Source organism: Dama dama, chromosome 23 (assembly GCF_033118175.1).
Source record: "Dama dama isolate Ldn47 chromosome 23, ASM3311817v1, whole genome shotgun sequence".
NCBI classification, from domain to species: Eukaryota; Metazoa; Chordata; class Mammalia; order Artiodactyla; family Cervidae; genus Dama; species Dama dama.
In genome coordinates this window covers 13,124,082-13,148,849 of record NC_083703.1, presented here as the reverse complement: position 1 = coordinate 13,148,849, position 24,768 = coordinate 13,124,082, and the positions used below count along the sequence as shown (strand labels likewise).

General features: G+C 52.2%; 2 protein-coding genes and 2 long non-coding RNA genes across 4 annotated transcripts in view; 2 read left to right on the top strand and 2 right to left on the bottom strand.

The window, feature by feature from the left end:
• The window catches only part of PFKFB3 (6-phosphofructo-2-kinase/fructose-2,6-biphosphatase 3), a 79,712-nt gene extending 64,779 nt beyond the window's left edge, over positions 1-14,933 (bottom strand). The window contains exon 1 of the mRNA XM_061126024.1: positions 14,809-14,933. Coding sequence (XP_060982007.1) covers positions 14,809-14,824 — 16 coding nt within the window. The 5' untranslated portion in view covers positions 14,825-14,933. The remainder of the gene's footprint in view (positions 1-14,808) is intronic.
• Positions 772-6,956, bottom strand: LOC133044217 (uncharacterized). The gene is made up of 3 exons (XR_009689900.1): positions 4,175-6,956; positions 3,655-3,808; positions 772-1,120 (listed from the first exon to the last, which is right to left on the bottom strand). It is a non-coding gene; the product is annotated as an uncharacterized LOC133044217 (long non-coding RNA).
• On the top strand, positions 13,216-16,327 carry LOC133044591 (uncharacterized). Its single transcript, XR_009689995.1, has 3 exons — positions 13,216-14,493; positions 15,258-15,342; positions 15,771-16,327. It is a non-coding gene; the product is annotated as an uncharacterized LOC133044591 (long non-coding RNA).
• Positions 16,328-20,460: 4,133 nt separating this feature from the next.
• Positions 20,461-22,777, top strand: LOC133044588 (E3 ubiquitin-protein ligase RNF13-like). Its single transcript, XM_061126021.1, is given in 2 exon segments — positions 20,461-20,713; positions 20,715-22,777. Coding segments are annotated over 2 exon segments (1,149 nt in total). The 5' UTR covers positions 20,461-20,596; the 3' UTR covers positions 21,747-22,777.
• The last annotated feature ends 1,991 nt before the right edge of the window (positions 22,778-24,768 follow it).

Sequence of the window (24,768 nt, the reverse complement as noted above, 5' to 3'; positions counted from 1 at the left end):
CTTTAAACAAAATACGGCCACTCCCGGACCTTCTCGGAAAGAACCGTAGGCCGGAAAATGAAACCAGGCCGCAGGGAGGGGAGGCGCGGAACCCGAACGCGGCGCCGGCAGGTACCGCGGCGGGCACGCCACGCCGCGCCCACGTGCAGGACCTGCGGCGGAGCCGGCTGGGGCGGCGCCACGTGAACGCGGCGTGCGGCGCACCGGGGCGGGGCTGAGCGCGCGCTGATCGGCCCGTGCGCTGAGCAGGCAGCCAATCCGCGCGCCCGCCCGCGCGCCCGGCCCGCCCCGCCCACTGGACCCCTGCCCCGCCCACCGGGCCCCGCCCCGCCCGTTCCTGCCCCTCCCGCCGCCGCCTAGTGTCCCCGGGTGACCTCTCCCCGGGCAGCCGGGCTCAGCTGACCTGCGCGCCCAGCATCAGCCCGGGGAGGGCGAGGCGGCGGCCGCTGGGGCAGGGCTCCACCTGCAGGCTCCTGCCTGGCCTCCCACGGCGGAGGCCCCGCGGACACCTGCCTTCTGCCTGCCCCTCTTTCTCCCCCAGCTTCTGGGCCACCTCCATGCCCGCAGCCTGGCTCCAGGAGGTGTATCGAGGGCGGCAGAGCCTGACACCCTAAAATATGCCTCCTGGCGTAAGAATTATTTTGAGCTGGTTATTTTAGAGAGACCGCAGGCACAGGAGAAGTTACCCTTTTTATAAGAAAAATTCACATTAGAAGGGGTCCTGTTTCTGGGAGACAGTGCTTCTTCACCGGAGACACCTGTCTGCAGGGCGTGGCGGGGGTTGTGGACCACACCGTTCCTTCATTCTGAAGCCCCCAGGCCCTCATCCCTGTCCTTAGTTCAACTGCCTGGCAGCTTTTTGAGTCTCATATCTTTGTGGGTGTATGTCTGTTCACCATATAAACATTTTTTTCCTTCTATTGATCTTTTTATGAGGGAGAGGCAATCTTCATCGAACATTTTTCTTTCATTTCCTTTCTCCTTCTTTAAATGCCTGGTGGTCCGAGCTGCGTGTTGCTTATCTGCTCCCGTGGCCGTGGGTGAGGAGCAGGCCTGTTGCCCAGAGGAGTTGGGAGCACTCAGCTAGCCGGTGCGGGGGTGCCACACCCCGTCCCCTGAACTTTAAGGTAAAAATTCTATTAAAGGAAAACACATGCATTGTGAAATGACTGGCAGATACAGAAAGGACCAAAGTATTCCTGCTTGTGGTCTCCTTCAGACCTCCTGTCTGCAGATATTTTTTAAGGCCCCAGAAGATAGGACGGTCAGCCCCCACCTGTGCACTGAATTTATGATCCACTCACTTCCATCGCTCATGGGGAATCAGTTACTCAGCACAAGGAATTTTGGGTACCAAATCAATAACACCAGGAGTAAAGGAGAGTGAAGATTTAAAAAAAAAAAAAAAAAAATGGCTCACTGTGCAGCTTCTGGGATCTTAAGTTTCCTGACGGGATCGAACCCATGCCCCCTGCAGTGGAAGTGTGGAGTCTTAATCACTGGACTGCCAGGGAAACCCCGAGATTAAAAAAAAAAAAAAAAAAACCTTGGGCAAATATAAAAGGTAAATATGGAAAATTGGGAGGAAGGAGAGGAAGAGCTATCTGGTATTGGACCAGAATGAGAGCAGTATGAATTTATATTTTTTAAAAGCATGTTTCCTAGCTCTATCCACTGAAAAGTCCCCAGAAACAATGGTAGCCCATGAGCAAAAATCAAACCAGAGCCCAGGTCTGACTTCTGACCACCATCCTCCAGTGAAAGAAACCAGGGCTCTTTGGAGCAGCCGCTGATCCCAAGGCTGACACAGAATATAGCGATAAAGCACCTGGGGTGCCAGAAAACAAGGAAGAGCTCAAAAGGCAAAGGGAATGTGTCGAAAAGACATGGCAGCCGACTTGAAAGGGTGTCTGTTAAATCTGGGACGTTTTGAGCATTAAAATCCATCAGGTCAGGATTGGATTCTAACACATGTGATCATCATTTTAAAAATCCTCGAATTCATATGGATAATTTAAGAGAACATTCTTGATTTTGGGAGGAACACGCTAAAGTATCTAGGGATGAAGTGTTAGGATGTCTGCAATGAAGTCTCAAGTGTTTCAGCAACAACGAGACACCCTGAGACAATAACACAGTAAAATGCAACAACCGCTGGGGAATCCAGGCAATGCGGGTCATCCCCTGTGCTGTGCCTGCAACTTTGCTAAATGCTTAACATTTTTTAAAGTAGAAAGCGATACAGATAGAAATGGAAAACTTCCTCCAGGCAAGGAGTATCACTCATTGCTGACACATGCAATGAAAGCTTGTGGACCTGAGAACTATTTTCTGAGTCATCGAACGTAAATCAAACATCTTGTTCGTGTAGACACACAAATAAAATACATAGGCAGTGAAAGGGACATGTCTGGGGCACACGACTCCCAGGTGTTTTGTACAACGTTCGCTGCAGAAAGGTTTCCATCTGCTCCCAGGCCGCCTTCTCAGCAGGGCAGTGTCCCCCCAGGGAGGCTCACGTGCTCTGAGGGGGCCTCTTTATAACGGACTCTGAGGAGGGCGGGTGCAGATCAAAGAGCGACGTGGACATTGATAATTAAGAAGCACACAGGGTCACTGAAAAGGTCTCCTGAAACCAAGGTCCCCACTTTGGCCAGTTGTGCTGGGACACATTTCTGCTGTCATTTAAACATTTCATGTCTCCTTCATTACAGGAGGTCGGCCAGGCCTGCGTCATTCATTCATCACACACTTGCTACTATGGTTCTCAAGCCTTCGGGAGGAGACCCAGGACAGCCTGAACTCTGTTATCTCGTGTTCCAGGGCCCTCCTCTCAGGGGTTCTGATTCATTCTGCACGTCCCCCCAGACGCCCTGTGTGAATGGGACAGCAGGTGTCCCGGCTGGAATAACTTAGGACTTCAATCTAAGTAACTTGAAGAGGACAGTGTCTAACCCAGACTAGTCCCCTTCTGAAAAAGAGGCATTTGACTTGTTAACCAGGCAGAACAACGAAGGAGAGGTACAACGCAGAATAAAACCTGCGGAAACGCCCCTCAGAGAAGTCATCAGAGCGGTGTTACAGGGTCACCAACACACGGAGGCTGAGGGGCTGCGGGCTCCCGAGCCAGGGGGCTACAAAGCCCAGAGCCTCTGGACACAGCGCTGGCTCTGCAGCCTTGTGCTCCTTCCGTGAAGGGCAGGTTCCCCTGCGTGGACCTTCCGTGCAATCACTGTCAGGCGCTGGGAGAAGATTCCATTAGTAAGTTAATCAAGAAGAAAGAAAGACCCTCAAGTTAGAGAGTGATATCCTTTGAGGCCTGAAGTATTAATGTTCCTACTAATTCTTTAGTTAATTCCGTATGTGGTTATCAGTCACATCGGGCCCACGGCTAGACAAGGGGACACTGCCCAGGAGCTTACGGTCCAGCTGGGGAAATGGAGTGAACACTCATTATGGCACAGGAACCACGATTACCTCTGGAGAGGGAGAAAGGGCTAGATCTTGCAAAGTAAAGAATTGCTTCTAATGTCTTAGTGAATTCAACACCTATAGACGTGCAGAGACTGATCAAGATTTGAACACTTGCCGTATATATGTTACACCTCAGCTTAAAAACACATAAAACGTAAGCCAATAACAGAAAAGACTCACTTAGGTCTTGGTGTAAACCACTTTTTTGTAATCACCAAAGACGTCAGGTGTGTGGATCCCCAGATTAGGACCAGGTGACACTTCAGAGCAGGAGAGACTGTCCTGTTGTGACTTGTTCAAGTCGCCTATATACCAGCTCTTAGTGTGACGCACACTTTGTAGAGGGGATGAAGAAGAGGGATTAATGAAAACTGAAAGACCTTCAGGATACCCATCAAGATAGCTAAATATACCACATGTATTACCAATTAAAGGTAGGAATCATTACTGTAGGCCTTTGGGGACTAAAACTCAAATGCATATTGAAGAAACCAACCCTAACAGCATGAGAGATGAAAGAGGATCATTAGAATCTCACAGTGCACTTGCTGGAAGAGATGACCCAGCCAATTCCTCCTTTTATAGAAGAGGACAAAAGTCTCAAGAGATGAAGGGACCATCAGAGACCCCCCAACAGGCAGAGACATCACAGGACTGGAATCAAGTCCCTCCTGCCCACCCAGTATGCTCTCCCACGCACCCTGAGGACGCCTGGGGCACCCCCAGGCCAAGGTCCACGTCACCCCTGCCTGGAACCCGGCGCCCTCGGAACAAGCAGAAAGACGTGGCAGGCGGGCAGAAGTCCAGACAGAGACTGGAACCCAGAACCAGCCTCGGCTGTTCCTCCTGGTCATCCGTCACCTTGGCAGGGTCTGTGAAATCGTTCTCTCTTTCTGCTCATCCAGAAAGTCGAGACAAAACCTTGCTTCTTGAAAGCTGAGCAAGCAGCTGCCATGAAGACGATGAATTCTTTTTGTTTGGTTTTTGGAACGGCTTTCTTGAGACATAATTCACGCATTTAAAACCAAGCAATTCTAGGACTTCCCTGGTGGTCCAGTGGCTAAGACTCCGAACTCCCAACTCAGGGGGCCCGGGTTCCATCCCTGGGCAGGGAACTAGATCCCCATGCTAAAACGAGGATTCCACGTGCCGCAACCAAGATCCAGTGCAGCCAAATTAATTATTTTTTTAAAAAGCTATAAATAGGGAACAAGGTTTTAAAAAAGCATATTGCTTAGATTTTGTAGTTTTTATTTTTTAAAAAGCATCTGTATCCAATGTTTTGAGTTTTTTTTTAATAGTCATGGACAATACTGAGTGTAGCTGTCTTCAGAGTGTAGCTCATTCAGATGGCCACAGAATACTCCATAACGGGGCTATACCAAGAATGAACTCAGGCTTCTGTTCATGTGCTTTCGGGGTGTCTAAAGGGATTCCTAACAGAGTCTTAGGGGACACCAGCTGCCCAGGAGTCTCCCTCAGTGACACACCCGAGTGACACCTGGTGACAAAGAATGATGCCTGGTGACAGGCTGTGTGGGTGTCCACTTTATAAGGCAGCTCCAGACTCTTTCCCAGGCACTCGCGTCAGTTCACTCACCGTCCAGCAACATGTCAGACCACCCTTCTGGTTCACGTTCTACCCAACACTCCATAATGCCAGCCTTCCTGTCTGTCAGCAAAGAAGGGTCAAACGGTGCCTTCCACCGCGCTGTCCACCTGCACTTTCCTGAGCAGTGAAGAGGCGGGATTTCTTTTTCTCCTTCATCCCATTACACACTGGCTGATTTCTAAAAGGTTTTCCCAGGCCTTTGGTTATTTCAAACAGGAGCCAGAGAAAGGAACACGGCCACAGAGACACACAGGCCGCCCCCCTTGCTGGGCACAGCTGGTGCTCCTGGAGCGCGGATGACCGGTTTACCGTCATGCCCTGTATTACGTATTGGGAGGCATCCACAAATGAAATCTGTAGAAGTTTTATAACGTGAAGAAACCAATTTCCTCTAAAGCAGTCTGTGACCACGTGACCTTTTCCTGCATTCAAATGACTTTATACAAAAAAGCTTTTATATCATCTGGGATTTGCACCAAACATGATTTCAGCTTGAAGTGGGTTCCGTGTTTTGTTCCCCATTTTTAGGTCTGGGAAATGATATCATGACAGCAAACATGACTCATGGTAAAGTGGATGCTGACTGACTCATTTTTGTGAAAAAGGGATGACATTTGAGTTTTAGGCTTTTCGTGCAGAAGCCAGGCAATTTGCAGATTCAGATTCCTTTGCTGTTATTACTGCAAGTTGCTGATAACATTCTTGTTCTGATTTTCTACTCTGTCTGCTGACAGAATTGCTTTGAAACTTATCTTCATACTTTCCAGCCTGTAACCCAGGGCCATAAAAATAACTTGGATTCTATTTGTTGCTCCAATATGATGTTTTCAAACCTACTTCTCCAACAAGAGGCCATCCAGGGGTCATCGAGCCAAGGCACGAGGGTTGGCTGAAGGTGGGTCAGGTATCCGCCGTCCCAGTTTGCTCGGGATGAGGAGGCAGCTGGCTCTGGGGACTGTCGATGCTAAAATGGGGAGATCTCAGGGACACAGACTCGACTCCTGGTCGGGGAACTAGAAGACTGTCTGGAGAAGACTTTTGAGAATCCCTTGGACAGTGAGGAGATCAAACCAGTCAATCCTAAACGAAATCAACCCGAACATTCATTGGAAGGACTGATGCTGAAGCTGAAGCTCCAGTACTTTGGCCACCTGATGCAAAGAGACTCATTAGAAAAGACCCTGATGCTGGGAAAGACTGTAGGCAGGAGGAAAAGGGGACGACAGAGGATGAAATGGTTGGATGGCATCACCAACTCAATGGACTTGAGTTTGAGCAAGCTCCAGGAGACAGTGAAGGAGATGGAAGCTCAGCGTGCTGCAGTCCACGGGGTCGCAGAGTCACACACGACTGTGTGACAGAACAGCGGCAGCGGGTACTGAAGATTGCAGATGCCGCAGGGCAACTAAGCCTGCGTGATGCAACTAAAGAGTCCATGTGCTGCAATGAAAGATCCTGCATGACGCAACTAAAATCCGATGCAGCCAAATAAATATTTTTTTAAAAAAAAAGAACGGTCAACGCTGATTTGACTTGAAAGCCAGTTTCTTCTTACAAAAAGTGTCTGTCTGGAGATCAGCCCAGAGCAAAATGGATCTCTGCAGATGTCCGCTTGCCAAGTCCCAATCCTCCTGAATCCTCTCACGGTTACTCAGCAGTCACCAAGCCCGGCAGCCCCACTGTGACCTGCCCCCTCTGCTGACCACGCGACTCTTAACAGTAACGTGCCCAGCATGTCCACAGGTCAGCTGGGGGCAGTCGTGGAAGCCGCCCCAACTCTCTCTCCCTCCACATCCGATCCATCCACAGACCTGCCGTCTCTACCACCTGAATACACCGCCTGCAGTCTGGTCCCAGGAGGGCCCCCACGTGCCAGCCTGAGGATTTTATAATATAGTTGATTTGTGCCTGCCCTCCACCAAGTCCCTCCCGGGCCCTCCCATCCCACTGCAGGAAGGAGGCCAAGGCCTTACAACGGCCTTGAGCACCCACACCACCCACCCACCCACCCCTTCTGAACCGTGACCCACAGCCAGCCCACACCAGCCCCTCCCACCTCCAAACTCAGCCCACCGCAGCCTCGGGGCCTTTGCGTCTACACACCCCTCTGCCAGACACTCTCCTAAGAAACCACATGGTTCACTCCCCACTCCCTTCGGTCCCTGCTCAAATGTCCCCTCAGTGACCATCCTATTGCAAACAGCAGCGCCCCCGCCTTCCCTGGTCTCTCCTGCGTTATTTTCCTACCCAGCGCGGAAACCCTGTGGACAGACGCGGTGCTCGCTGACTCGCCTGTTACCATCTGTCTCCCCGTCAGAATGGAAGCCCACGAGGGCAGGCGTCTGGCCAGGTCCCTGCTGCACCCTTGGCGCGTCACCCGATCCTGCTCCACGAGGCGAACGACAGACACGTGCCGTGCAACCAAAGGACTTCTGGAGGCGACTGAAGTAACATCACAGGGTCGGGGTCGTCTGAGGCAGCCCATCCAGCCTCCCAGTGCATCTCCTGACTTTTCTCCCAAGTTCCTCAGCTAAAACTCTTTCCGTGTGTTCCCCAAACGTCCGTTTTCTGATGTTTCCCCAGAAAAAGGTGGCCCTTGCAGATGGATGGCTGCATGGTGGGGGCCTCCCTCCTTTGATGCAGATTCACAGAGACCCCCACCCCACTGAGTTTGGGAAGGTCCCTTGCACCCCCAGACCTGCCGGAGACCCTTAGTCACACCCAGAGCCCAAGCGGCAAGAAGTCTGGAAGCGCCCTGAGGGCTTCCTGGTCCCTGAGGTGCAACAAGAGCGTTCTCAGGAGTGCTGGGTTCTCCTTGTTCATGGCCTTGAAGTGGGTTTGCTGAAGCTTGACCAGCCTCCTTGTTAATGAAATGGAACTGACTGGAAATGTCACCATGTACCTGTATGCTAAGGATGAGACTGTTCCATGAATCTTTCTGTCCAGGCATCAACCCAGTACCATTAAATCAAAATTTCTGGCACATCAGACTTTTTAAAAGCCCCCAGTTAACCCAAGTGTGGGCTTCCGTGGTGGCTCAGACAGTAAAAAATCCTCCTGCAATGTGGAAGACCTGGGTTCGATCCCTGGATTGGGAAGATCTCCTGGAGGAGGGCAAGACAGCCCACTCCAGTGTTCTTGCCTGGAGAATCCCCACGGACAGAGGAACCTGGCGGGCTACAGTCCGTGGGGTTGCAAAGAGTCAGATGTGACTGAGCAACTAAGCATAGCCGAAGTGTGCAGCGAAGTGTGCGGCCAGAAATAAGACAGACGGTGCCCTGGAGCCCCGTCCCCGGCCGGCACCTGCCGCCCCTGCCGCCCTGGGGCCGCCAGGGGCCAGGCCTTCCCTAGAGTCCGCTCAGGTCTTTCTCCCTCTCTCTTCCTGCACCTCGCTAAGCTCCTATCCACGCGCACAGGCTGATGGAACCCTGCTCTCCCTCTGACTGGACGGGCCCAGGTCCCCAGGCCTCCGGATGAGCCCAAGCAGCCTCAGGGGGAGGCTTCCCTGAACCCCACTCTAGGTTCAGCAGGTCAAGCCCACAGTCAAAACACCAAAGCAGTCGGTCCTCGGAAAGAACACGTTTGTTCCCTCAAAAGCGTCAGCACCCCTGCCCGTCCCAGCAGGGGCAGCCAGGGCTGGACAGCCCCACACCCTCCCGTTGCTCACACACTGCCTGCCTAGCCCCTGCCCAGGGCTTCGACATGCCCCCCACCCCAGCTGCGCCCCCCGGCTCAGTCCCTGGACACAGAAGCAGCCAGTATCCAGACGGGCCGTCTCAGGCCAGTGGGATGAGAGTCCGCTTCTCCCTGGCACTCAGGACACCTTCAGTTGCCACTCTCCTGAGACGTCAGCCCGGACCCTGGAGCTGCTGGGAGAGGCTGTCCAGGGTGCCCAGGACAGAGTCCCTGGAGGACACAGTCCATTGGGGGGACCCCCCCTGCCTCCCACAGCCCAGCTTAGCTAAGGAGCTTGGAGGGGCAGACAGAGCAGGAAGCATGTGTGACAAGCGTCCAAGCTGGGGGGAATCATCGGTCTCTGGGCCGGAGCTGGAGCAATCTCAGGGTGCCACCCCCTTTGTTTCCAAATGGTCAGCCAAGGGCTGTCCGCACCTCCCAGTACCCACTGGAGATCAGGAGGAACAGGAAGGCCACCCACAAAGGAGCTGGGTGCTAGGAGACAGGTGATGGCTCAGGCAGGCCTGCCCTGGGAAAACCCTGTGAAGTTCAAGGAGAGACTCATGTCCCCTGCAGGGGAGGTGGGGGGCGGGGGGCGTGCTGGAGGCTCGGACACTTCACGGATCCACAAATCCTGAGCACATGTGAGCAATGGGCATTTTTAACTCCACAGGGAGAAGAGAAGGGCATCCACCTGCACGGGGCCCCCAGATCTGAACCCACGAAGGTGCAGACCACACTCAGGCACACAGCATCAGGTGCTGTTGTTAAGGACCTAAGTGTCCCACCCAGAAGCACCAAAAAATAGTGACCATCGTCAGAATCACAAGTGTGTCCGCCTTGCTTACATTTATGTCTTTATTTTAGATTACACGCGGGAGCATAACCGTAAATATTTCAGTGATCAGTGAATCTGACAGTCTTACTTTGGCTCTACAACTGCTTACCGCAGAGAAAACTGGAGTTTTGGACAAACTAATCAGGCACAAAGATTTATGAAGCACTTGCAACCGCCTGGCTGGACAGAAGTATGAGATCCAGACCCTCCCCAAATCGAGGGCAAGCAAACTGAGCACAAGTAAGTGTCTGCAAGAGCCCCATCTGCACAGAATAGATGGAAAACAGGGCAGAGAAGACTTGAACTTGAGCAGGGCCTTAAGGCAGGACCAGAAGCTGGTGTGTGTCTCCACGTGTGTGCAGATGTACCAGGAAGGATGGTACATCTCCCCCTCCCCAACCCGGGAGGGGGCGGTTGGCTCCCCCAGGGGAGAGGATGCGGGCGGGGAGCCCAGATGTGGGAGCACAGGGGTCCTGGGGGCCACCACTGGATGCTGAGGACATGGACCACAGCAGAGGACACGCTTTAAGGCAACAGGAAAGCATTAGAGGGGCACAGCTCAGGGATCGAAGGCCTGGGAGGACAAAGCTGAAGATCCTGTGGGGAACAGAGGCCCTCAAGGAAATGAGGTGGCCCGGCCTGGCTGGCAGGTCCTTCCCTGGGGCAGAGTCTCTGAGATGGAGCCTCCTGCTCAGCAAGCTGTCCCGGACCCACAGGAGGAGAGCGCCCCACGACACAGCCTGCCTGCACCAGAGCAGAGGGCGGTGCTGGCCCAGCGCCGGAGTGCAGGGGCTGATGGAGGGAAGGGGGACCAGACCAGCCTTCTGGAGGGCAGAGTCAGGGTGTGCTCTTGGCAATCCTACTGGGAGAGGAAGGAAGGAGAGAGCCCGAGTTGGGGTCCAAAGACCCACTGCCAGCAGCTCACTGGCAGGAACCCCTCAGGTGCCTCCACTCCCGGCAGGGGCCAGGGCAGGTCCCTGGGCAGCTGCAGCAAATCATCTGACCAAACCAGGGCACTGAGTCCTGCCCCTGACAGGTGTGACCTCAGGGCCACGGGAGAGACGGGAACACGACTTGTCTCCACGTGCAGCCGCATGCCCTCCTCGGGCCTCCCTCAAGGACTCAGAAGATTCAGGCATCTGAGTTTCTCTCTGCTCTTGTCTAACGTGGAAAACGCTGCTGGTCCATAACTGCAGACTTTTCAGGCTGCGCAGTCTCAGCCTGACGCACAAAGTACCACATCCCCACCTAGCCTATCATCGCAGGCAGAGTTGGAAAGGCAAAGCATCTGTCCGGCTCTGCTCTGCCCCCGAGCTGACCGCTGCGTACAGAGCCTCACTCCTTCACCCTCGCAGTGGACGTAACAGCCCCGGGGTGGCTGAGAGGGTAAGTGCACACGTGCAGAGCTCTCACCCCCGGACTGGAAGGTGCTCCCTAAGGGTGAGTTTGGTTTCTCACGGTTATTTATTATGAGAACCTCATCCCTCTCCCCATCCCTTCTGAAGGTGGGACATGCAGGAACACCTAGGACTCCACCATCTAAAGACATTTTTTTCAGCTTCTCCACCTGGAAGAGTCCCAAGAATTTGGTCCAAGCCCCAGACTCGGAACGGAGCACCCCTCTACCCCCTTGAAAATCACCATCCAGCCTGGTTTCAAAGTCCTCCAGAGGGGGACGTGCCAGGTTCACAGATTTAATCGCCCGATTTACCGCCTTCCTCCTGGGTTCCCACGTAAGTTTTTGCTGCCCCCTTTGTTCTCATGATTTTCCCTGATGGTCCACATCAGGATGTTTCATTCTCACTCTAGCCCATCTCAAGATTCCAGCAGTTCAACCAAGGGTCCCACTCTGTTTCCCCCCACACACACAGCCACCAGCACTCTGGAACCACCAAGGCGAGAGGGAGGGTGTGAGCATGGTGAACATGTGAATAGCATGAACATGGTGCTGGCATGTCATCCCCTCGGCTGGCGAGGAAGGTCATCGAAGGTTTCTGCCCACCACCCCAGCCCCACCGTTCACCCCTTTTGGGCTACATGGTTCCTGCTGCTGTCATCACAGCAGGTGGATCACGCCCGGGGGGTGTGACTGCAGGTGAGAACCTCCAGAGTGCCTGGCGCACAGCAGACGCTCGATCTAAAGAATGAATGAGTGAAGGAGCAAATGAATGAGCAAGCAAGCAAGTGGTGTGCAGTCACGGAACCCTGTCCTCATTACATTCAGTGCCATTGATTGAGGCCCTCCAGAGGCAAGGCACAGGCTGAGAACCAAAGCCTGAGTGGCGATCTGTTTGTCGCCCCAGGCCCACTGCCGTGAAGGGCAAGGCCAGGTCCCAACAGGTTCGGGTCCCCACAAGCTGACCCACTCGCACACCACGAGCTTCCTGGCCCTCCGCTGCCAACACCCTAGGGTCAGAGGAAGGGAGCGGCAAGCGGTCTCTGCGAGGTCACGAGCCACCAGCATCCTCCAGAGAGGGGCAGGCCCCATCCAGCCACCGGCTCCAGTGACCGCTGGACCTTCAGCTACCCCCGGCCTAGGGTGGGACTGCCAGGGCTTCTGTAACACCCACTGTGGTTTTCCCCTCCCCTCCCCGGACCTTTGTAATGGGTCCTTCACTCAGCTCTTCTCAGCTTGCCTGGAGTGAGCGGGCTGAGTGCTTCCTGCCAGGCCCTGACCCAGCTGGTCCCCGAATCTGTCTTGCAAGACACAGAAACACAGCCTAGGAGACACAGCGGTCAGTTAGCCTTCTGGGTGTGAGCCACAAAGGAGTCCTCCATCTGGCTTTTCGTCGTTTTGCAGGGAGAGAAGCAAAGTCTTTTCATTTCCCATTTTTTTAGTTATTTTTAAAAAATACTTAATAGATTCAGATTCAAATTCTTTAAAGTATGAGTGAGTGAAGATGCTCAGTCGTGTCCGACTCTTTGCGACCCTATGGGCTGTAGCCTGCCAGGCTCCTCCATCCATGGAATTTTCCAGGCCAGAATACTGGAGGGGGTTGCCATTTCCTTCGCCAGGGGATCTTCCAGACCCAGGGACTGAACTCAGATCTCCGGCACTGCGGCCAGACTCTTTACCACCTGAGCCACCCCTTTAAACTTTATACTTTATACTTTAAAGGGCTTTTTAAAGGGCTCCCCCCTTTAAAGTATAAAAGAGTATATATATGTACACTGAAGTCTCAGTATATACACTGTGCACATATTCTGTGTATACGTATATATATATAGAAGTCTCTAGCAGTGGGATCGTTCCAGGGATGGAGTGCCGCAGCCCCTCTCACAGGCTGACCTCCCCACCTCCTGGCAGGTCCAGATGCTGTCTCATCACCGAACTGGACTGCACGTACCTGGTCTCGCCCTAATTTCCACTCACTGCGTTTATTTCTCAACAGGAGGTCCCAACCCAGTCAAGTGGGGAAGTTCTGCTTGGACCACAAGCCCGCCCAAGCCCCGCCCTGGCTCACAGCAAACCTTCCGAAAAAGCCACAAGGCCCGTTTCTCACACTCTGGACCCTTCAGGAATCAGTATTCATGGAACAGAGAGGCAGGGTTCGCCTGTCCAGGCAGCAATGTTCTTCTCTTCAGACTACAGAGAAAAGTCAAAACATGATGGGCAGCGTGAGGACCAAGGTCTGCTGTGTGTGACTTAATGAGGCCGTCACAGAGGGAAACCTCCACAGGTGAACATCGGCTCAGACGCCCAGGGACCTGCTCCTCCTGCGCAAGACGGGCTCCCTCCGAGTGAGCGGTGGCTGTGCCTCCCGGGAGTCTGCCTCCAGAGATCACATGGATGCAGTAGATAAATGACCATTCAGGCTGCAGCTACATGGGGTCAGGTGGGGACTCCGGGGAGTGTCCAAGACATGGCAGCCCCGTTACATACGGAATAATGGAGCCATTGAAGCCGGTCACTTTGGGACCACACATCATCAGCCGAGGACCTGACAGAACCCTCAGTCCCCGCACTGAGCTGTCACCTGCCTTCTCAACATCCCTACAGGCCGGGAGTGCAGACCATGTCCCTTCACAACCAGGACCTCACAGTGGCACCGTAGCAACCTCCATTTAAGGGACAAAGGCCAGTAGGGTAATCGGGGCAACCCTAGCATTAATCTGACAATGAATTGGGATGATGAGAGAAGTGTAGAGACGCCAGAAAGGTGGGTGGAGGCAGAGGGAGGAAGCCACGCAGCCCGTCCCCAGTCCCCAGGTGTTCGAGAGGGCGTCGCTGGCATGGGTCACTGGTACCCAGGTAGGGGTGGGGAAGCCTTGGGTCCGAGTGACAGTCGGTCCCCGAGCCCTTGCCAACAGAAATAGAAAAAGCAGGAGTCAATCAGACGGCTCTGTTTGGAAAGTAAACCAAGCCTCCTCCATCCATCCTGGGCTCCGACCTGAGGATGGAGGGTCCTGGCCCAGCTCTGGAGTGCCCGGGGCACAGCAAGGCCTCCATCACCCCGCCAGGAAAATGGGCCACGGGAGTAGCTGGGGCTTTTCTGCGGGTGAGCAGGGCCTGCAGGTGGGCCGGGTGGGAAGCTCGGTGCAAGCTGCCGGGCACAGGGAGGCAGGTCTTGCCTGGTAGGCGGGCCGCTCCTCTGCCGGCTGCCCCGCGCGCCTCTTACTCGTCCCACACGTCCCAGCTGACGCGCTCATATTGTGGATGAAGAAACCGAGACTCCGGTCGGCTAAACGACTTCCCGAGAGTCAGAGGGGAGGTAGAAAAGGCCGGAGGCGGGACTCCCACTCGGATCTGCTTCCACACCTGCGTGCTCCCCCGCCCGTCTCTCCGGGAGGCTCGGACCGCAACCCGAGCGCGCCGCCGAGACCCCACGCTGCCAACCTCTCGCCGCTTCTGGCCGCCATAGAACACTCCCCTCCCAAATCTTCAGCCCGCGGGGTGAGCCCGATTCCACCTGCATCTCAGAACTTGCCGCGGCGCGATCCGGGTTTGTCCAAGTACCGCGACCCACGCTCTGCGCGCGGCCTTTGCCGTGCGCGCTGCGCACCGGCTCGGGCACGTGGGGATCAGCCCACCGGCTGGCCGGAGGCGGCGACGCGGGGTCGGAGGGGCCGCACGGAAGGAGAGGGGCAGTGCGGGGCCGGCGGGCACACCGCGGCGCCCGGCTCCCCGCGCCCTACCGGCCTCCCCGGGCACCTGGCCGCTCAGGTCTCCCACCCCTGCCGGGGCGCGCTCCGCGGGGACCCCGCCTACCTTTTCGGAAGGGCATTGCGGAGAAGTGCTCCCGGGACACTGAGGCCGAGCGACGTCCGAGTGCCAGCCCCGTGGCTCGGGGGCGCCTGCGGGCGCCGGGTGTCGGGCGAGGGAGGGGAAAGGGACATATTTGGGCAAAGGCCGGCGCGTCACCGGCGGAGGGAGGAACCGCGGCGGAGCGGGAAGCGCGGCCCCGGGGCGGGCCTCACGGAAACCGTTTAACCCTTGCTCCCCCGGCCGGCCGGCCAGCGCCGGCGGTCTCCCCGCCAGTGCTAGGGTCTGGGTCCCGAGCTCCCCGACGCCTGGCCTGCCTCTCCTGACGCATCTGAGCGGAAACTCCTGATCCGGAACAAAAATCTACTCCCTTATCAAAGCCTTCGGGCTGCTGGGAGGGCTTCATCCCGAAGTGTTGGGAGAACTTTATTCCATTTTAATCTTTTTGTCCTCAGGCCCAGGAGATGGCTCCAATGCTGGCTGAACTGATTTGAAATTAAATGAGGGCTGGAGGAAGCAGCCACACGCACAGCTCAATAAGTATGTTAAAAAAAATAATGATGGTAGTGGGACTTAGGGAACTGTAATCCAGAGAAATGGAGGAGGGGCGTCGCCCCTCAAGTTACTGGTTTGCTTGCGAGACCAGCACCAGAGAAAATGCTTTAGAATATGATGGACTCAAAAAGCCTCAAAGGCAGGTCATCCTTCCAGTCAAGTAGGAGTTAATTCCTGGGACAAGTGCTATTTCACGTTACAGTTTGAAGATGTTAGCACAATCTCCTGATCTAATATTTAAAGCATCCATGCAAATAGTAGTTGGCATTTCTATGTAGTGAAAACTACCAACCAGGTGAGCTGGAAAAATCGAAGCCCGTAGTTTGGTTTCTAAAATTTTTGTCTTAATCAGAATCAGAACCATTACTGGTTAATAGTCCTAACTACCTCCTCACCCCCACCCCCCACCCCAGCCCCACCGCACCCTGTTTTGAAAGAAGGAAGTGGCCATTGGGTCAGACTGTCAAGGGCCCTGGTGGAGCCTTCTGGAAAGACACTGTTACATGGACCCCGCTGGAGAGCTGGCTAGTGAGCCCTGGTGAGTGTGGGCATCAGTCTGCCCACGGGAGCAGGAAGTGAAGGACAGCTGGGGGAGCCCCAGATTAAATTCCACGCTCAGCTCCCTCTGCCCTTTTCCCGCCGTGAGCATAATGCCTGGTGGCCGTGCACTTTACTCCATGGTCTGAGCTGCCACGGAAGGCACATTTTATCTAAGGCCAGATAAAGTGCACAGGACCGCACATCACAGATGCAGACTGCTCTGAGTCACCGACGCCAGCGGACGTGCACTTTGCGATGACGGCCCTTTTGTCCTTCTGGTTGGCACCTTTACTGCTCTATGGACTTGAGTGACTGGTTGTGAAATACAGTAAGGAATCTTTGGTCTTTTGTACCGGTTCTTGGCACACAGCTCCTAAAACCTTTGAAATCACTGGGGTGATCTTCTGCATGCTAGTGAGAAGAGTGGTGGCCAGGAGCCCCTCAATAGTTTCAGGATAGGAGCAGGTGGTCAGAAAGACCCAGCATGATTAGAGGACTGGACATGGAGCTCAATCACCAATGGGCAATGATTTAATTAATCATACCTCCAAAACGAAACCTCAGTCAAAACCCCACCATGGCAGGGTTGGGAGAGCTTCTGGATGGTGGGCATGTGGAGGTGCTGGGAGGTTGAGGCACCCAAGGAGACCTGGAGGTTCTCTGCCCCGCTTCCCTCTCACCTGCCCCCTGCATCTCCTCTGTGTGGCCGCTCCTGACTTACATCCTCTATGTTATCATTACTTGCTCAGTCATGTCCAAGTCTGTAACCTCGTGGGTTATAGCCCACCAGGCTCCTCTGTTCATGGAATTCTCCAAGCAAGAATACTGGGGTGGGTAGCCATTCCCTTCTCCAGGGGCTCTTCCTGACCCAGGGATTGAACCTGCATCTCCTGCATTGCAGGCAAGTTTCTTTAGTATCTGAGCCACCAAAGTAGCCAGTGAAGTAAATACTTTTCTGGCTCCTGTGAGCCTGTCTAGCCAGTTATCAAACCTGAAAGGATGGGGTTGGAGGAACCCCACTTTGCAGCCAAACTCGGCAGAAAATGGTACCCTGGGCAGTACTTGTGACGGACATCTGAAATGGGGCAGTCTTGAGGGACTAATCCCATAACCTCTGGGATATGGGCTAAACCCGGGTAGATTCAGAGCTGAGTTGAACTTCAGGACATCCAGTGGGACAACTGGCTGTTGGTGTGGAAAACCTACACATTTGGTACCAGAAGGGCTGAGTAAAACCAGTTCAGATTCATGCAGCCTGATCTGTCCACTTTGAGTATAATGCAGCGTAGGAAACAGGACTCCTTACAGTCTGGTTTCCCTCCCATGTTCAGAGAGCAGCCCTCTCTGATTTTTGTGGTGTCTGTTTAACAAGCCTGAGAACATTTGTTCTTTCACCACCAGTTAGAGGCAGCCAACAAGGATTGATGTCAACATCTAATAACAGAGTGCTTCTGCTTGTCCCTTGCAGAAGGGAGGAAATAGCCCAGGCAAGTTCCCACAAGAGGTAAGAGTGTCATGGACAGTGGGATTTGCTGAAGCACTAACTTATCACAGGCAGTGCTGGTGGGGAATGCGCTGGGGTGGTGGGTCACGGTGCTCTGGTTTGCAGATGTGGAGGAAAGGTCGGGAGCAATTTGAAATTGAGAATACGTTCCCAGGTCCTGTCACCAATGTAACATGAGTCATAAACTAAGTCATATCATCAGTGTTCAGCAAATTTCAATTGTGTCAGCTGACATTTTTGTCTTCAGTCTAATGGAGTATTGATTCAACACTTCTTCTCTGCTAAGGAGCTCTTGGTGCATCAAAGTGACATTTTTAAAACCTACCCTAATTTCTAGAACTGTGAGGAAACTTCAGGGCCTCCCCTAGGCCCTAGCTGATCATCAGTTTAGGATGGTCACCATCAGCGGAATCATCTGAGGTCCTGAGGCCAGAGGCACTCAACTCGCAGGCAGGAGAGGAGGGGAGGCTGGAGGGCTGCTCACACAGATCGCTGGGCCTCAGCCCTTGTTTCTGATTCAGTCTGGGGTGGGGCCCAGTAACTGCCCCATCTGGCAAGAAGCCCAGGTTATAAGGATGCTGCCGGTTCTCCTGGTTCAGACTGCGCTTAGAGAACCAAGAGGAAAGCTTAGATGCGAGGCGGGGGACTGGAGGAGCCAGATCAGAATCTCGGGCTCTGTTTCCCCAGGATGTGAGCTGCCTTCTCCTGGCTTTGGTGCCCTGTGCCCAGGCTCTTGGCAGGAAATGCCCAGAGCACAGCCTCTGGTTTTCTCTCTGCAGGAAGAAAAGTATCCCCACCCAGATTTCTTTTCTGATTCATACGCAGAAGGCTTTCGTGTCCTCTCATAGGGACAGGAACACTCAAATAAGAAGCGATCTCACAGTCCACCAGACTACCCAGGAGGAGTGTCCAGGGGCTGTCCCCACTGCGCTGGCTCCCACAGCCTGGCCGCCCCCTCATTCTTCCCGGCTCCTGGGTGTCTGCAGACCCACAGTCCCCACAGGGGAAAGCGGATGCAAAGAGCAGAGCTGAAGAGTGAGAATCCCCACTTCGTGCTTCCTAAGCTGGGTGACAGCCCCCTTGGAGCTTCCGTGTTTGGTCCATAAATGGGGAAGCTGCCTCCTTCGTGGGTTGCTGTAAGGATTCGAACTCATGTTTGCCTGGAGCACAAGTGCCCAGTAAGAGGTATTAATAGTTATTAGTAACATTAATAATAGATCTGAAAGCGGAGACAGGCTCTTTCCAGGGTCGTTGAGTGGGAAGGGTCCCTGCAGAGGAGGTGAGTGATGGAAGCGCCTGGGGAGGCATGGAGTGGGGGCACGTGGCTAGCCCAGGGAACGTGGGGTCTGAGGTTCAGGGGGGTCAAGTGTCGCAAGAAGAATCCAGCTGCGGGCAGATGAGCTCCCCTTGACTGCATTTTACCAAAAGGTAAGTGTGTGTCTGTGTGTGACGATGAAAGGGTCAATGATCCATAGTATCAGAGCATGACCATTAAGTGTAGTTCTATGGAAATAGCCAAGACATGCATGGAAACAACAAATGTCCAACAGATGAACGGATAAAGAAGATGTGGTACATATATACAATATTACTCAGCCATGAAAAGAGTGAAATCATGCCATTTGCAGCTACATTGATGAACCTAGAGATTATCGCACTAAGTGAAGTAAGTCAGAAAAAAAGACAAATACTGTGTGATGTGATATTATATGTGGAAGCTAAAATATGATACATATCTACAAAACAGAAACAGAATCACAGATCTTGAGAACAGACTTGTGTCTGCTAAGGGGTACGGGGTTAGGGGAGGGATGGATTGGGAGTCTGGGGTCAGTGGATGCAAACTATTATTTATAGGATGGATAAACAACAAGGTCCTACTGTAGAACACAGGGAACTATATTCAATATCCTGTGATGAACCATAATGGAAAAGAATAGGAAAAAGAGTATATGTGTATAACTGAGTCAGTTTGCCATGCAGGGAAAATTAATACAATGTTGTAAATCAACTCTACTTCAATAAAATTTTAAAAATGAAGAACAGTGCTGTGGACATGTCTACTACTCACAGATCTTGGTTTCTAAATACCATTCTGTGATTAAAGGACCCAGGAGACCTTGGAGAATTGGAGCAGGAAATATGAGGGTGCCAGGAAATCATTAACCGTTATACCGAGGTACGAACAAGTGACAGGGGCATGTCCAGAAGACCCGGGGGCCATCCTGAAAGGGCTCCTCTGGGACAGTTTGGGCAACAAGATAAAACGGAAGAAAGAAAGATTCCCTGAATCCACATTGAAGTAAATAGGTAGGTGAGTAAACAAACAAGTGGGAATGGAAGGAACACTCTTCCTCCCAAATTCTAGAATTTGTAGAAATTAACGATTTCTAGATTTATTGAAATTATGAGAATTCTAGTTAATAAATGTAGAAGGAATTATAGAACCAGGAACTTTTTGGAAAATCCCACGGCAGTAATTGTTGCACAGAAGAATCATTGGTGGTTGTTAAAGTCAGTGAGCAAAAATATGGTGAGAAACAGGATACCGACAGGCTCACAGTCTTTCCCACAAGGTTTATTCATGACAATGGGGGAGAAGGCAGCTTTACAATGGAGAAACCAGGCAGCTGCTTTGGCCAAGGGACCAACGTGAACGCCTTCCATGAGGGACCAAATTGGGCCTCTTGACACAGTGTGCTGAGAAGGACACAGCGTCACATCTTCGATGCTCTTGCCAAAAATCCGTACTCTGAATTTAATCTCGAGGAAACAACGGGCACCTAAAATAAGGGGCATTCTACAAAATAACTAGTCGGTACTTCTTCAAATACATCAACATCCCGGAGACGAAGACTGAGGAGGTGTTCCAGATGAAAGAGAGCTAACAGGTTCCTGCACCGCAAATGGACCACAAAGGGGACGCCAGCTGGGGGAATGTGTTCACTTCCAGACTTTAATAACTGTGCTGTGTTTATGCAACAGTTGAGGGGTTGGAGTGAAGGGTTTTTGAGAATGCTGTGTACTGTGTACAACTTTTTTGTGAGTCTGAAATTAATTAAAAATGAAAAGGCGTCGGCTGTGGGGGTCGGTGCGGAGATCCAGTCATGAAGTCGGGGTAGAGACTTCTGCAGCGACGCGGCTGGCGTGCCTGTTTGTGTGGCGGGGTCAGCTTCCAGGTGATTCTGCAGCGAGATGCTGCTCTCCATAGGGATGCTCATGCTCTCGGCCACGCAAGTCTACACCATCCTGACTGTCCAGCTCTTTGCATTCTTAAACCTCCTGCCTGTAGAAGCAGACATTTTAGCATTAGTATAATTTTGAAAACGCATCTCAGACATTTGATGACCTTCCAGCAAGGTTTGGTTATAGACTTCCAGCTGAAGGTTTAAAGGGATTTCTGATTAACTCGAAACCGGAGAACGCCTGTGAGCCGATCGTGCCTCCGCCAGGAAGAGATAACTCATCTGGCGCCTTCATCGTGTTAATTAGAAGACTTGATTGTAATTTTGATGAAAAGGTTTTAAATGCACAGAGAGCAGGCTACAAAGCAGCCATAGTCCACAATGTTGACTCCGATGACCTCATTAGCATGGGATCCAACGACATTGAGGTACTAAAGAAAATTGACATTCCATCTGTCTTTATTGGTGAATCATCAGCTAATTCCCTGAAAGACGAATTCACATATGAAAAAGGGGGCCACATTATCTTAGTTCCAGAATTTAGCCTTCCTCTGGAATACTACCTAATCCCCTTCCTTATCATAGTGGGCATCTGTCTCATCTTGATAGTCATTTTTATGATCACAAAATTTGTCCAGGATCGGCATAGAGCTAGGAGAAACCGACTTCGTAAAGATCAACTGAAGAAGCTCCCTGTACATAAATTCAAAAAGGGAGATGAATATGATGTATGTGCCATTTGTTTGGATGAATATGAAGATGGAGACAAACTCAGAATCCTTCCCTGTTCCCATGCTTATCACTGCAAGTGTGTAGATCCTTGGCTAACTAAGACCAAAAAAACCTGTCCAGTCTGCAAGCAAAAAGTCGTTCCTTCTCAAGGCGATTCAGACTCTGACACGGATAGCAGTCAAGAAGAAAATGAAGTGTCGGAACACACCCCTTTACTCAGGCCTGTGGCTTCCGCCAGCACTCAGTCATTCGGGGCCTTGTCGGAGTCCCACTCACATCAGAACATGACAGAGTCTTCAGACTACGAGGAGGACAACAACGAAGACCCCGAGAGCAGTGACGCAGAAAACGAAATGAACGAACACACTGTTGTGGTCCAGCTGCAGCCTAATGGCGACCGGGATTACAACATAGCAAATACTGTCTGACCTCCAGAGGATGCTGGGTTATTTCCTTTTAAAATGTTTCTTTAGGCATATAGTTTGATTTTTTTTTTTTTTGCTCCCTTCAGAGATTTCTGTAGAGATAATTTATTTTTTATTCTACAGGTTAATCAAGATTACTGAAACAGGTTTTTTTGATCTGGTATTTTATCTGCAGGAGTGTACTTCATTTCACTAATAATAGACTGGTGCTGTAACTCAAGCATCAAATTGACTCTTTTGGAATGAAATGTAGCCAAAACATTAAAAAAATCCCTCAGTAAAATCCCTCAGTATAGCTTGCAGTTAAGACCTAGATCACAGGACGCACACGTCCCACGTTTTCACACACAGGGTCAGTGCTGTAGCCGCCGAGCATGAGCCGACTCCCGTCTCCATGAAGTCACCCAGAGCTGCTGGGCTGGGATATGCTTGCTCTGGTGTTTGCCCAGATTGCCATCATTAGCGAGAGGCAACCATCAGCACCACAGAGAAACTCAAAGCTTCTTCCTTTCTGTTGCCAAGCAGTCTTACCCTGATAGGAACAGTCAGCACTCAGGCAGTTTGCAAAAGGTTTCTTTCTGTTTTTAAGGTTTTTAATACTATAGTGTCATGTATGAACTTGATTTATCAGCTGAAGCAACATCTCTGACTTTACTTACTGAATTTCAGTATCCTTAAGGATTCTGTGTGGTGATCAAAACATAAGCAAAATGCTGTATAAAAATACCAAACTTCAGTAATTGTTAATATTCAGATCATATACCTCTTAATAAGAGCATCCTATGCTTATTAGCCCTGCTAAACTATGTACAGAGGAAACTGTTCAAGTATTGGATTTGAAAACGTTGCTTATGTCTAACAGAACTAATGATGTATTTAAACAATGTATTATGAAAAGCTAAATTACACATTATTGTAACTATGTAGAAAATATAGGCTTATACATATAATCAAAATGCTAAGAATTTTTATATGGCCTTGTATGAAGGGAGTTTGAATGTTAATAAACACGTTTTCCACTTTCAAAAAAAAAAAAAAAATGAAAAGGCTTAAAAAGTCAAAACCTAATTATAGGTACTGGAGAGCTCGCTAAATGCGAAGACTCCCAAACTGACCTGGCCGTGTGATCACCGCCGGTTACCCTGGTGACTGGAACTGCCCAACGGCCGGGTGGCCCAAGCGCTGACAAACCCAGGGCCTTGTTACTGCCCATCTACTGGGCCACAGTTCTGTAGGTCAGAGGCCACACAGCGGGCCTGGGCTCTCTGCTCAGGGTCTCCCGAGGTTGAACGGCGGTGTCAGCTGTGCTCAGGTCTCACCAGGAGGCTCTGGAGACAAACACGCTTCCGGGCCCTTGCTTGGAGGCAGAATTCAGTTCCCACGGCTACGAGAACAAGGACCCATTTCCCGCTGGCTGTCCGCGGGCCACACTCCGCTCCCAGAAGCTGCCTGCGTTCCTGCCACGTGGCCCCTCCATCTTCAAGACCACGAATCCTCCTCATGCTTTGAGCTCTGACATCTGGGACCAGCTGGAGAAAACTCTCCACCTTAAGGACTCAGGCCCACCCAGATAATTGCCCTCTCTTAAGGCCAGCTGGCTTAGGATCTTAATTCTATATGCAGTCTCCTCCTCGGCAGTACCTAGACTCATGTTTGCCAGGATCACTGCAGAGGTGTACAGCAGCGCCAGGGGTCTTGGGGGCAGGATGAGAATCCTGCCTACCACGGAGAGTAACCTCTTAAACCTAACCAGCATGTGGATGGGGGAGCGGACTACCCGCAGTGAGGCTGCCCCAGGGCCTCGCAAGTGAGTCTGACCCAGCCCAGCCATGGCTGATTCTCAGAGGGGCCTCCTTTTTCTCTCTGAGCACTCCTCCTGCCTCTGCTGCTTGACCATGACGTTGATAATGTCATCCGTTATCCTCTCTTCTTCCAGCTGGAGTTTCAGAAATCAGAATTTAGTCTCTAGGGAACAGAGCCTTTTCAAACCCTTGATTAACATCCCCAAGGCAGGCGAGCACCTTTGTATCTCTTGCTCAACTGTGCCTGCAGCTTTGCGAGCAGTTACCGCTGTGCCTGCTGGGAACATGCGCCTCGAGGCCAACCGGCTCCATCGGGGACGGTCACCCCTTTCTTCAGAAGTAAAGACTAGCTAAAGTGAGGCTCCAAAGTCAGTGATCGGCCTTTTTGAGCTGCTCAGAGTTGAACTCGGGCCTTTGAAGCCGGCAGGGCCCAGGGATGGGTTTACCTTGAGGAAGGAGCCACTGAAAACATCAGAGTCCTAAAGGACTCAGAGCATAACCAGTCTGCTGCTGGGAAGCCACTCCTGTGTCAGTACAACTAGGCTTTCATTTAATGTTACAAAGGGCTTTCATGTGTTTTTTTCACTGCACTGATAAGTTTCTGATTCGAGCAGAGGCCAGCATTCGCCCCGTTTCACGAATGACAAAGCTGGCCGCATGGGGGACATGGCTTGCCCTGGTGCCTGGGCCAGACCAAGACAGAACAGAGGCCCGAACCTCCAGGGAGCTGGGCTCTCTCTTGCCGTCAGTGTCCTTGGCGGGGTGTCATGATCCTCTGGGGGTTAGCTCAGCCGGGAATCGGGGGCCATTCAGTCTCGGTGTATTTTGTCTTAATAACCTATTTATGGCTGAGTAGCCAGGCTGCCTCTTTCCCAGAAATCAGGCTAAACCTCTCGGGCCAAGTGGCGGCTTTCCACCCCATTACGGTTTGAGAATACACGGCTGCCTCTGAAGGGGAAAATGGGAGTCACTGTGATTTCAATTAGTCACATAATCACTTCTGGAGAAAAAGGGTACATTTTCCTTATTAGGGGACACTTCACTCTTAATAAAGATCCTCGGGCCACAAGGTAACTAGAGGCAAGGGCAGTGGGCAGGCTGGCGGAGGCGCAGGCAGCGGTCACACAGTAAACAGCCTAGAGGAAGTCGGGCTCTAGAGAAAAGGATGCGGGCCGAGAGAACCGGCCCGGCCAGACGCAAAACTCTTGAGAGGGAGGGGACTT